The sequence below is a fragment of the Hakea prostrata genome, chromosome 10 (assembly GCF_041222555.1).
Source record: "Hakea prostrata isolate BN-2017 chromosome 10, UWA_Hpros_2, whole genome shotgun sequence".
NCBI classification, from domain to species: domain Eukaryota; kingdom Viridiplantae; phylum Streptophyta; class Magnoliopsida; order Proteales; family Proteaceae; genus Hakea; species Hakea prostrata.
In genome coordinates this window covers 48,363,195-48,377,191 of record NC_142609.1, presented here as the reverse complement: position 1 = coordinate 48,377,191, position 13,997 = coordinate 48,363,195, and the positions used below count along the sequence as shown (strand labels likewise).

Below are 13,997 nucleotides of genomic sequence, written 5' to 3'. Positions count from 1 at the left end.
ACATATTAAAGGAATTTAATGTGCTTTGGAAAAATCACTTAGGGCCTGTTTGGTTACATGAGTCTGGAGATTTTAAATCTATGGAGTTATAATTTATAAAATTAGATGTTTTGTTGTGGAATGAAATATGTGGATTCATCATAAAAAACTATTTGATCGACGTGATTTTTGTGAATGTGCAAATGTATAGCTTTTTTTAATCTCTAGATTTCACTCCTTACCCATAAATCTACAGATTCACGTTTTTAGTGTAAAAGGTGAATCTCTAGATTTCATGAATCTAAAGATTTTTACAACCAAACGGGTATAATTCTTAGATTCATGAATTCAGAGATTTGAAAACTCTAGATTCATGTAACCAAACAGAGCCCTTATGCTTTCTTGAAATAAAAAAAGCCTAGTATAGGTTGGTTTTTCTTTCTTTTCCCTTGTGGAATAAGTAACTTGTATTAAGAGGGTAACTAAATAAGAAGAGTACAATCTATAGTATGATTTTCCAGCAATATCATTGCAGACAATAATATATAAACTAGAAAGTAACCCTCCTGGGTCAAATTGTATCTCACCCGGAGTTTGGAGAAACCCTGCCAGTAAGTCTGTTCCTTGGTTCAACTCACGAACATGGTGTAAAATGAGGCAATCGCTACGACTCTAAAAGAGTACACAACTATTCAATGCGAGAAAAGAACAACACAGAAAATTCAAACCTGAAATATAAAGGACAATCAAACTATTTGAAAGTGAACTTAAAATCGCTAGGTGCCACCTCCAATGGTACATACGTGTAATTGATCCAAAACTTATTCTAATTAGAAAAGCAACAAAAGTCAAATTAAAAAACGGACAGAATATAAGACGTACCTAAAATTAGAGAGAGAAATTTGATTAAAAACACGTGTCAGGTGAATGGGAAATGTGTTGGGGGGACGGGGTACGTGTCGATATCAGATGGTCTGAGATGTCAGAGTGGGGTAGGGTAAGGTATTAAACAGTGGTGTAAGGGAAACTGGGAAACTTTCCCTTTCCGTATAAATGCATAGAAAGTGACTCTTCAGACACACTCACCCCCACACATTCAAAGTCCTGTCGGCGTCGGGTGAGGTTTGCTTTTCGGTCCCCGCCGTACCTCTGTCCTCTCTCTCTCTCTCTCTCTCTCTCTCTCTCTCTCTCATCCATCCTTCTCCACCACTCACTTCTGTCATCGTAATTATGAGTTGCGGTTATGCCGCACAACATCGCAGTATATAATGAAATAGTTACACCAGCTGACATGTACCGGTCTGAAGTTAGACATACGGTCGCGCGTTGCCTCTCCCCGTCCTAATCTCGCATTTATGGGGCTATGCACCTTCCTAACAACCGAGGCAGTCTTCTTTTCCTTGTTTATTAGAGACATTTTTTCTTTCTAGGTCCTTATGTTAGATTATAAATTAATGTTGGGTCTTTTCAATGTAATATATTCCGTATGGGTTTTTAATAGACTAATAACTAGGGGTGTCAACCGTGCGGTTTAAGGCGATTTCGGGCTGAAAAATACCTAATCCAAACACGGCCCATTACCAAAATAACGGTTTTGGGCTAATTTCGGTTTGGATTCGCTAACTAACGGTTTATGGTATGTAAGACAATTGAGCATCCTACAACAAAAGCGAAAATTATATAGGAAACAAAGTTGCTATTGGTCAATTTCCAATAAAAAAAAATCCACTCATTCTATAGAAATCAAAAACCTAGATATTAAGTAATAAAATGACTATTTGATCTTTGAATTCATGCTTAATTTTTTTTATTGTCTATACTAACTACCTAATGGTAATATAATGATTCAAATACTACTTAATGAAAAATTACAAAACGGGTTATAACGGGTTGCGGTTCGGTTTCCGGTTGGTGCGGGCTCCACAATCCTCAGCCCAATTACGGCCCATTAAGGTTCGGTTGGTGGTTGGATTCGGTGTTATTTAACTTATACCCGGTGGCCCGATTGATTAACAACTGCCCAACTTCGGTTCGCGTCTTCTTCCCCCGGTTCGGTTCAACTTGCAAGACTCTAAATTGACACTCCTACTAATAACTATCAAGTATATTCAATTTCAAATATAGAGGGTCAAAGTGTCACTCAGGTTATTTAATACATTGTATTAATATATAATTTTTTTATTTTTATTTGGTAGAAAGAACGAGGTCATGCACGACCCAATAGAAAACAAAAAAAAAAAAAAGAAAAATCTAATTTGGGCCAGCCAATATATCAGTCTGAAGAAGTTCTTGTAATTTCATAGGTGACTTTTGTAGGATTTTCAAAGTTTTCATTTCATCACAAAACATCCTTGAACACTAATAATTAGCTACTTGGTTTCTTTCTCGTCTAATATGGGTAAAACGGATATTTTCATTTGATATGAATCTTTGACGGATGTCATTAATAATGTTCTCAAACTTTCTTTGAACCTCCGAATAAGGATGAAGAAGCAGGATAGCATGGCGTGAGTCCGATTCCATTTAAATATGTCAGCCCCCATATTGAGAGCAATATCCAATTATTCATTAAATACTAAAAGTTCAGCTTCTAGAACTTCATTACATCGCATCTTTTTGTGAATTCGTCTCGAAAAGTTCCACTGTGGTCTCAAATAATTCCTCCCACTTGAACAATTTGACGTTTTTTGATAATGGAGGCAGCAATATTGCATTTAAAACATCTCTTTGGTGGTTTAAACCAATTACACTTCTTTGTAATACTTGCTGATTTCTTTTGCATTGCAAGATTCTCGTGTTTCCTTTACTGTGCTAAAGTAATCCTCAATTATTAACTTTTCATTTCCATGTCGGACATAATCGATGACATCATGCACAGCTTCATTCCTCCAATTCTATAGAAAATAAATCACACGGACAAATTTCTCTACTCATCCTGTATTACCATTTAGAAGCTTCTTCATAAATGTTAAGTTCATACCAAGAGGTTCGATCACAAATATAAAATATTAATATATGGTTTTAAAAATAGATAATTGGCTATTGAGCATTAATTATATGACTAAATATATAGATATATCCAGAAAAAGAAAAATATATATATTAAATAATTTGAGGGTAACATTGAGACATGTTACCATCAGATACTACACAAGAAAGAATTCGGATATCTAGATGGAATCTAGGGAAGAAGTGGATTTCTATATTAATTTTATAGGGCCGATTGCAAGGGTCTACTGTAATATGGAGAACATTGTTAGGGTATTTTAGGCAATTTTTCTTTATCAACTCAAGAAAACAAAATTGGAAACGACTGAAAAACCATGTGACGTGAGTTCAGGGTGAAATTTTATGATCAATCTCTTCAATTGTTGTCATTTCTGTCAGGCACACGATCCAATGGTCCATCAAGATATCAATCTTTGTTTGTATGGGCGTTGATTGAATAGAATGAGTTAAACCAGATTGATGACTGATGACATCAAAAGCTGTCCTTTTGTATCGATGTTCTCGCACTTGAACCGAGTCAACCCGGATTGAAAATAGACCAATTGCCAATTGGCACCCTCGACGTGGAAAGTTGAATCATCACGAGGACATTTTCGTATAAAGGGAATTTATTAGAGACATCAGACATCAGACACGTTTCAAGTGATTCGGATATATCGGGTGGAAACGCAAGAAAGAAAATGATGGGTTAGACACTCCCAAATTCTACTTCAGTGCTGTGCAATTAATGTAAATGTGCAGTACTCAACTGCCTACTGTTCAGATCTAAAAAATCAAAATGGATGGTTGAGATTTAACCACCATAATTGATCCTCACTATTTGCAGCTCAATGCGCATAATGAAGCCGAATCCAAGCACTGATTTAAAAAATATTGTTGGATCAACTTTTGTAATTTAATACCGTAATTTCTACCCAAAAAAAAGTTAATTTTGTAATGACAAGTTATGGCTACACATAAAACTACAATACTGGTTGTTTGCTGGAATAAAGGTGGGGTGGAAAAAGAATGGTGAGACTTTTTCAAGAAAACCAATAGTTTTATTTGTTCTGGCAGACAAGTTTTCTTTAATTAAGGAAGTATGTTTGGTAAAGTAATAGCCTAATTTTTCCACCCAATACATTTTCAAAAACTTCATACAATAAAAATATACACAAACCATACTATGGAATTTTATGGAAGATTTTATTTTTTCCTACTCCTTTTTTAACACCCAATTCAGATTTAGCAAACAAACGATGCCTAAAAGTTTCTACCCAAAAAAAAAAAACCCACTAAGGAGTGTCTTCTTTTTGTTTGAAAGTAAATTCAATGCATAACAAAGTCAATACATACATTCACGTCTACTCTATAGAGCTGTAGAAGACAAGAATTTGGCAAATGTTAATCAAGTAGAAGATTCACCGACAAAGTCTTCGTCTCTTAGTATAAGGTAGATCTATAAATGGATAGTAAAAATCGGTCATTTAATTTGCATCCCTATTCATTATGAGTATCCAAATTCGAATTTTTCTTTTTTCGGAAACTTTATGATGATATCTGTTGGATATCAAATTGAAGTCGGATAGCGGTTAATAGTGTATTTGAGCCGAATCTGATCCATTTACAAGTCTATAATAAAGAGTTTGAACCCCTTTAGGGCAAAGAGTGAAGTCATGTGTATATAAAATAGTAATCTCCTCTTATATAAAGTTAACTATAACAATTTAGTTGCTGGATAGAGATTTTATTATTGATGAGGTCCTCGAGGATAAAATAACATCAAACCGGGTTTAACTGCGATTGGGTCATGCACTCCGGTTGGGAACGGGTTCAATCATGGTCAAGACCGGCTCAAAGTTTGAACCAATCAGTTACATAAGGGTGAAGGAACTCTACAGTTAAGGAAATGAACGTGGTCCCGAAGAATTCGGAGATATGTGATCGAGTCCCAAAGGGTAACTACCACTAATACAAGGTGGATGATTGTGCTAGGAAAGGTAATTACTATTATCTCTAAAAGAGAGGTAAACCCTAGGATCGAAGGGCTAAGAAACAAGATGATGAACGAATCCAACAGTCGGAAATAAAAGGTAAATCCTATATAAATTAAAGAGTTATACAAAATGAAGGTAACTGAATCGTTTTCCTCTATTATCATTATTCAATTAAGCTCTGCAACTAGCCAGAGTTCAGTGGTGATCCATAATCCATTGCTAACTTAACCTTTGGAGTTAAATACTTGACTGCACGGTCGACCTACATCTAACTTTGTTTTGCTAGTCAACTTCAAGGAATCAAGAATTGAACAGAATTTGGACGCATCAACCATACATTTTCTACCTAGTATGTTGGATATTTATTCTTTACAAAAAAAAAAAATAAAAATAATAATATTTCTTTCTACATAAAAAAAAATGTTAGATATTTTTTCTATAAAAATAAAAAAATAAAAAAAATTTGATGGTTCTTGCTTTTCGTAGCCATAGTTTCATATCAATCTCTACCATCTTAGTGACATCACAACCATGCTGCCTATGTTGGAAACCTCTATGAACACAACAGATTTTTCATTTTCTGTGCTTCCCATGGATGGGTGACAATTTTCAATAACCCTAGAAATAGTGGGTATGGGTGACAATTAAGCCTCTTTGACCTCATTTCTCCTTTTTCCTATTTCAAAACTGCGAGAACACTTTAGAACACCAATATATACATATAAACCCTTGCTCTTTGTAATATAACTATGGTTGAGGATTTCTGGTTGTGTTCAGGAAATATCACACCTCAGATAAATTATAGCATGAAAAGGTTTCATTTAGTAGAAAATCTATAGTGCAAGGATGAGAGAGAACCTAAGTGCAGAATCTATGCTTAAATTGTGAAAGCACCCAAGACAAAACATATCCCAAGTTCTCATTTTCTGGGGTATTAATTGGTTATTTGAAGGATTCAAATATTCTACAGCTATAGATGTTTCAGCCATTCTCTTCCCGGCTAAGGATTGCATGCCAAGTGTCTTTTTAGGTATACCACATCGTTTCTTTTTGGGGTAGGCAAAGAGCTTCATTAGCTACAAGAGAACTCATGGACAAGTCAAGATTAGACACAAGGATTTAAAATTTGAATTTAGAACTTGGTTTAATTTCACAGCCTTCTGAGTCTGTGACTGCATACTATGCGGATTGCAGTTTGGATTCACAAAATTAGGAAATAGAAATGAAAACTTTGTTGACTCATCTCTAGACCTGTAAATAGATAGTCAAAATTTCTCTCTGAATTTATATTTGTATTTGTTTAAGAGTGCCTGTATTTTGGAGTTTTTCTTACAAAAAAAATCCGTATCTGTCCGCTAAGCAACTAGATTTAGATAATTGCTTATTGAATAGAATAATATACAGATAAAAATTTATCTAGATAGGGTAAAGTTTTTAACATTTTTCTCTAAAAAAAGGGGTTGATAATCGGATTCGAAAATTTGAAATAAAAAATAATAACAAAAAAATGACAATCACCAATTAATACTCAGATAGTTTATCAGATCAAATTATTATCGGATATCCGATAAAGTTTCGGATTCGAATTCAGATGCCTTTTCTAATTTTTTCTTTTCTTAATTAGATTCGACCCCCATATTAGCGAATCGGATCCATTTACAGGTTTACTCCTCTCCTATTCTTTGCATTAATGAAGCTTTCATATTCTTTAACATGCAAGTTACTTTGTTTTCTGATTTTCCCTAATCTCTAGTCCATTCTAGTTAACTGTTAATCCACTGTAATTTTTTGTAATTCCAAAAATGACCTTACTAAAATCGAAAAAAAATTTTAAAAATAAAAAATGAAGTGAAACGGTTGACTCCCAATCGTCCATGTTAGCTTTTTTTTTGGTAATGAGAATGATTTCTTGAATAATAAGTCAAGGGTATATAGTCTTTGCATTGTTAACCGTCCCTTCGCGGCTTGTTTTCTGATGTTCCCTTTAGATTTTTTCATTAAAAAAAAAAAATTTCTCAGGGAGTTTTATTTTCAGCCATTGGATGAAAATGAAGACCTTTGTGTTGTACTTTTGTCTTCATCATTTTTTATTTTTATTTTATTTTTGGTAAATGAACTCTATCCCATTCAACGTTTTGAAATATAAATAACCATTGTTTCCGAGAAGAACAAGAAATGGTTTTTTCTTTTTTTTCCCCCTAAACTGTGACTAATATCATTCTAACTTTCAAAGGGATCTGAGTGTAATTATTATAATTGGAGGACCTAAAAGTTAAATTAAAGCAGAGTAGAAGGAGAAACCACTAAATTTACCGAGAGAAATATTCCATGAGGAGCTTGGGTAATATTGAGTAACTTCAGGGTGTTAAAATTATTTACTCAAAGCGTAATTGGAAAGACAGAAAAAGAGAGTTGACAGCCATGGACGCTCTGCTATATATATGAAAGAGGAATTCTCAAGACTCCCCCGTTTCGGTATTGCTTCCGCTCCAAGGATTAAGATGGTTTTCAGTTGTCTCGTTCAAATTCGATCTGAGAATTCCATTATTTCAGCGAGTGTGAATCTGACTTCGGTTTTCTTATCAATTGAATGAGAGATGTAAACGTTTTGAAAAGGTTCGAAAGAGTCTTGGAAGTAACGAGAACGGGAAATTGTTGATCTAGTTAAGCGATTACATCGAATTTTTGTTGAATTTGATTGTTTATGGAGTTGATTACAACTTCAGGAGGCAGATCTGGAGATTGCGGAGACGATAAGCAATTCGTTGCAGAAATTCAGGGACTAATGACGGAGAAAGCTTTTCAAGAGTCAGCAGCAACGGTGCCTGTAACCGAGAACTCATTTACTGCTCTCCTTGGTCTCCCAGCTAACCAAGCGATTGAGCTTCTTCACGAACCTGTGAAATCTGAAGATATTCTCGTAGCAGATCAAGGATCATTTGGCCACTCATTTAACTGTTCTTCTATATTTCCTACAAATGCTGCCCTAGTAGAACGGGCTGCAAGGCTCTCAGTGTTCGCTGCAGCTGAAGATTCGCCTGAATCGAGCTCCGTTCCGTCAATTTCAAGCGAGAATTCTCCCAAATTGAAGACTGAACCGCCTGACTCTGAATCCAATCGGAGCTCATCTCCGATTCTCTTCTCCACCGCCAACATCCAGAACCAAAAATCAACTAAGCGCAAGGAACGGGAGAAGGTAAAAAGAACTCTTCTAAGTTCTCAGGTTTTCTTCCATTTATGGTAACTGATATTTCATCGTCGAGAAGACAACTTACATTGTTTTTCCATTTTGGGTTAAATTAGGTGAAAGGCTCTTCTGCTAAGAAGAGCAAGAACGATGGAAGCAAAGATGGGGAGAAGCTTCCTTACGTTCACGTTCGAGCTCGTCGTGGTCAGGCTACAGACAGCCATAGCCTAGCTGAAAGAGTAATTAATCACGTTATTTGCAACAGAAGAAGAATATATTAATATTCAATTACTCGTAATCCTTTATTATTGAATAAACTAATTCACTTTTTCTTTGATAATGATAGGCGAGGAGAGAGAAGATCAACGCTCGTATGAAGCTCCTTCAGGAACTGGTTCCCGGCTGTAGCAAGGTTTACTTCTCTCTCTTTCTTCTCCGTTCCCTGTTGCTTTCTGTCTTATTAGAGCTGCTGGTTGTGTTTCATATTTTTGACTCCATTGGTTAAATTCGGTCGACCAGTTGAATGGTCCAGTTTCTGGACCAAGGAGTAGACCAATGCTTATTATTGCGTGTTTTCTGTGCTTGATTGTAGAATGGGATTGACAGACATTGGTAACCGACTAGCACCATGGTTTTAGCCTTTTAGGTACCACTTAAAAGCATTCTTCTAGGATTTCTTTTTTGGTAACTGTTAGCTTTTACATGAAGGTGGATATTATTACATATACCATCACTAGTGTCTATGGTTTCTTCTAGAAAATTTTGGTCGGTCGGTGCATTAAAACCTTGACCAAGAACGACCATTTGTAGCAAGATTAGTCGATTTGATTTATCACTAGCTTCATTGAATTATCTTATTTGTCTAAATGATTGTAAGGTTTTGAATGGGTGAGAATTGATCAAATCCAATTTAGCATTTAAATCATGAAATATTAGTTTGTATTAGCCAGCGTCACTTTATTACGATGAGTACTGTGTCAGCTAGAAGAATTCTTGTTTTTCAATTTTAATTTTTACCAACAATAGACATTAGTCTTCATCATGGTATTAAAAATCTCTTAACAAAAATTATTGGAATAAAATTGCATAGGAAAAATGCTTCCTCCCTTTCATTTAGCCTCAAGCTCTCTGTTTGTATAAAAGCTTTCAAGATTGTTTTAACTTATTAATCATAGTTGATATTAGTATAGAATATGAAAAATACTTAGAAAATATGGTGAGCTCTTACCCAAAAACAAACTATGCTAAGCTTTTTGTCATGAGTATATGTAGGGTGTATTTTTTTTTTTTTAGTAAATTGAGAATATATGTACATTTACCGCAATAATTTCTTGCTAGAATTATAAAATATTTTTTAAAGAATAACCTATGCTTTTAAGTAGGACTACAATCACAGGGTTTGGTCGTTTTCAGTCCTTTTTTTAATATATTTTGGTCAACTTGGTCAGAACTCTGAACCCAGAGCTGTGATGGTAGGAGAACTGTAGGAAAAGATATGGTGTTAGTGCCCTAATTGTATCAAAACCGGAGTTTAGAGCGAATCCTAAGGCTTTCATGGAGACAAATTACTTTGGGAATTGTGTAAAGGTCAGTACCATGGATGGACGAGAATTACCTTAACGTGGTAGGGATCTTGTATACCCTTTAGGTGTCTCTATCACCGTTCAGGAAGAATAGAAAAAAAAGTTAAAGTGAAATGACAACGGCAGAACTTCTGTAAAGGCATCTCTGCCAAACACCACAAGGAGATTACAAATGATAGAACAGAACAGAGCCATGGGGTCGTTGTTCCATTGGTATAGAAAAAGATACGATGCGATACCATCTGCTCATGCTCTGTTGCAGGTCATCACCATTGAATTTGTGCGGAAATCTCACGGCGGAGACCTGAGTAAGGGACACAATCTAATTGGTGGATGGATTGGTGGTCTGAAGGCCTGAATTGGATCAGGCGAGCTTATTAAAGTTCACCTGATCAGTAGAGTAGCCATACATATAGTGGTCCTATCATCCATGTCATGAAGCATTGAAACCATGAACCCAAGTATTAATTGTCTTATGAAAATAGGACCACAGGACTACTGGAATTTGCAATTTGTAATTAGTAACAAAACACTGGTCCTCCAATGCTCATTGGTTTTATTGATGACCTTCAAATCCTCTTTGACTGCGTCTCTGACTTGAATTCAGAGAAATACTATTATCTAACACCCAACCAGCGCCTGAGCCTTCTCCGTCTGCTCTGTCTGAACTCTGGACCACCTAACAAACTGTGTGAGAATTAGAGTCAAGGCTCAGAGCTGTGGATGTAATAAACTACACTCTTTCATCAAGGATTTCAAAAGGTGGGGTTCTTTGGACCTTTGGTAGTGAAGTTTTGGTAATGGTGAGAATGGACTTGACACTGGAGATCCCTGCAAATATCTTGCATAATCGGTAAGTTTGTGGCTTCTATTGCATAACAGGTTCTGATTCAATAAGGCTTCTTGCATGTAGGCGTCAGACCGAACACCGTGCCCCACTGTAACATAGACCCAACAAAGGTTAAGAGTTTTTTTTCTTCTTTTCCTCACGCTAGAAAGCTAGAGGTCACTGAAAATCAGAAATCTGAAACTTTTGTTGGGCGTAATGGCCCACGGCCTCCATCTTTGGCCATTTGTTTACTTTTGTTAGAAGCTGAGGGACGAAGAAAAATCTGCATCTTTCCTTCTCTGGAATTTGCAGGTTGGTACTTTCGTCCTTGGCATTAGTTTATATTTTTGGACGGCTATTTTGATAACAATACAGAGTGGGGATGAATGCATTGAACGGTCTAGTAGAAAAGTCTAGTTGCTATCTGATTTCTGTTGAAGTGGGCAGTGAGGGTGACTCTTGCTATCTTTAATCGTGTCTCCGTTTCATTGGTATAATGGCGTTCTTTTACGAAAAAGAAGTGCTTTTGCAGATATCAGGTACGGCTCTGGTGCTGGAAGAGATCATCAACCACGTACAGTCACTGCAGCGTCAAGTGGAGGTCAGACTCTGAGCTCAGACACCCCTGTTTCCACTTTACATTATTTGTGTTATTCGTCTTTTGACCTTAAAATGCAGTGGGTAAAATAGCAGGAGCCCCACTCTTTACTTTTTCACCCCTTCTGAAGATGTAAAAAATAACCTAGCCTTTTGAACTCCGTTCCTAATAAATGATAATCCTAGCCACGTAATTAGTAATTATTAGGGTTTGAACTTCTTGCACAGTTGATTACCCAAATAATAATAGTAATATTAATAAATTAAAACTTCTTCCACAGTTTCACCAGAAAAAAAAGAAAGAATATTTTTTTTTGGTAATCAAAAGAATATTCTTCCACAGTACCCAAATCTGCAACTTGAGCTAAATATAAAATAAAATCTCATCCTGGTACTGTTTATCCCTGGGGACTTGTGCATGCGCCAGTTACTGGTGGGGCCGAAGGTTGGTTACCTAGATAGCCTCCAATGTGTAATTTTTTTGGGTAAATCCTCCAATGTGTAAATTTAATTTTTTGGGGGTAAATCCTCGAACTATATAATTTTTGGTGCCCCCATGGTGAAGAAATGGTACATACATGCATTTTCCCCCGCCCCTTTTTTTGTGAAAGTATACATGCATTCACTTAAAGGAATACAAACTTGAAAATGGTGTTAATATGAATATAGTGTTTGACGTGTAGATTATCATGACCATCTTTATGTTTTTCTGTTATTTTGAAATTATTATATTATCCTCTAGTGTGGTAAAATTGGGATACCTTAGAAAAGATGCCTCTTCACACTATAGGCAAAAAGAATAATATTTTTTTATATTTATTTATTATTTAATTTTCATCAACTTGGTTCTAACTTAATGTAAGTATTTGGTTTCAGCTTCTATCGATGAGACTTGCTGCCGTAAACCCGAGGATCGACTTGGGCCTTGACAACTTATTGGCTGTAGAAGTACGTACCTACTAATTGGTATATTTTTCAGTATTTATCAGTTTTTTTTTTCTTATTTAACTTTTTTAATGTATTTATTAATACCAAAACTTGTTTAATAGTCAAACGTCAACCACGGAAAATAATTTTTAATGACGACCTCAAAAGGTGGTGATGAGGGGGCTTGTAGTAGATGATTGAGAATGCACTCCCTAATGCCTTCTGAATTATTTCCACCATTATCTTCGAATGAATAGATTCAGATCTTTACCAAAAAAAAAAAAAAGATTCAGATCACTTTTTGGAAGCTGAGATCAGCAAATTGTGAGGAGATTAGATCATGCACAACTTTTTTTCATCATGCACCGTACAAGCTATATAATTGATCTTCTCCCTACCCTGAAAAAGTCTCCCTGGTCTCTTAAACTTGTTCCTACTTGTTTGGATATGGCAGTTAGTTCCCTTCACTCACTTTGGAATACTCATGGTAAAAAATTGGTTTTTCTTTTTGGCTAGGAGGGCCCTTGATGATAATTTACGAGAGGTTTGGCGTAATGTAATGCTGCAGATGTAATTGTCTAAAGCTTTAATTAATAAAAAAAAAAAATTTCAAAAAAAATTATATCCCTTTCTTCTTCTGTAGGTATTTCCTGTGATGTTAGTAGGAGATGTAAATAATACTCGTTTTCTCCTTAATATCTTGTATTTGCTTACTAACATATGCGTGTTATAGGTGTTACCACCAACATTACTCTGATTTGGCTATTTCTAACTTTAGCCTTCTGTATTGGTTACCCATTTGCCTCACCGTTGTGTAATTTATGCCTTGATATCAACTTTTACTTCAAGGTACTTATTTTTTATTTGGCAGAGTGGATGTCTGAGTACTGGTAGCTTCCCCAGCACACTAACAGTAGAGCCAATGATGTGGTCTGAACTTCAATTCAATGGACCGAGATACCAACAACAAAATCAGCAGCTTTGGGACTTTGATGTACTACAACCACCAGTCTGGGAGAGAGACAATTACAACAATTATCATCCATCAGAGGATTCTGTTTTCAGTCAGAACTCCTCAGCAGATTCAGGTGAGATTACATATTGAATTGAATGGACTATATGATTGCTGTTTGATTTTGGTAATTTATGTCAGAAAAAAATTGAATCCTCTTTGACTTATGTCTACTTGCAAAATCTGTTCCTTAAGTTGCTCAATTTTTATTTTGGCACAGCACCAAAGCACTCCAGCCAGTTCAAAATGGAAACATTGAAGCTTGGATGAAGATTTCATGTTAGTTTGGTAGTGTACATATCAAACAAGTATCATTAGCAATTAGAAGAATACTGGAGACGAGCTATCCATGTTCTTCAAGGAACGTCTTTGTGACATGGACAGAGGCGATTAGGATCCTTCATTCGCTTCAAATCTAGGAGGAAAATGTTCTAATATCTTAGTACTAACTCAATTGGGTTATCTAGCTAGTCTTTTGCTTGATCAGTTTCATATGAGTCGATTGATTCATCTTGTAAAACATGGAAAGGATATGACTTATATTATATTGAAGGTCGTTTTTTCTCGATCTGCTTCATGTGTCTGTACTCTTCGAAGATTTCTTTGTCTTACTATCAACATATTCACCAGTCATCATCTGAACCACAAATTTGTACATTTCAGCTGGAAGTGCAAATCAATGGATACTGAACAAAACTGGAGAAACATGATAAAACCAAACAGCAAAAACTTATACAAAACTATTTCAGGAAAGCAGCATAGCTAACACAATCTCAGAGACAGTTCTGTACCAATTAATCATCTCAGAGGCCTAAACATAAGAATACATTGCCCTGGTTGACTTTGTAAGCTTAGTATGTACATATTGCAGCTCAAAACAAGGGGAGAAAGTTAAATT

The 13,997-nt window shown here is 35.7% G+C and overlaps 1 protein-coding gene across 2 annotated transcripts; it reads left to right on the top strand.

Moving 5' to 3' along the window:
- Nucleotides 1–7,420: 7,420 nt before the first annotated feature.
- LOC149003624 (transcription factor bHLH48-like) lies at nt 7,421–13,990 on the top strand. Of its 2 annotated transcripts, XM_089137969.1 has the most exons (8): nt 7,421–7,580; nt 7,691–8,160; nt 8,268–8,390; nt 8,498–8,563; nt 11,096–11,164; nt 12,037–12,108; nt 12,959–13,175; nt 13,320–13,990. In XM_089137969.1, exons 2-8 carry the CDS (start codon nt 7,750–7,752, stop codon nt 13,367–13,369), a joined length of 1,008 nt encoding a protein of 335 aa, XP_088994095.1. In that variant the 5' UTR covers nt 7,421–7,580; nt 7,691–7,749; the 3' UTR covers nt 13,370–13,990. The 2 variants fall into 2 exon arrangements, with proteins under 2 accessions (XP_088994095.1, XP_088994094.1); XM_089137968.1 differs by having other exon boundaries at nt 7,421–8,160; nt 13,320–13,988.
- Nucleotides 13,991–13,997: the final 7 nt, after the last annotated feature.

Bases quoted from the DNA above. Each gene is read 5' to 3' on its own strand.
- LOC149003624 (XM_089137968.1), top strand. From the start codon at position 7,669: ATGGAGTTGATTACAACTTCAGGAGGCAGATCTGGAGATTGCGGAGAC. The intron at 8,161-8,267 runs GTAAAAAGAACT...GGGTTAAATTAG, and splicing joins AGCGCAAGGAACGGGAGAAG to GTGAAAGGCTCTTCTGCTAA. The intron at 8,391-8,497 runs GTAATTAATCAC...TGATAATGATAG, and splicing joins GCCATAGCCTAGCTGAAAGA to GCGAGGAGAGAGAAGATCAA.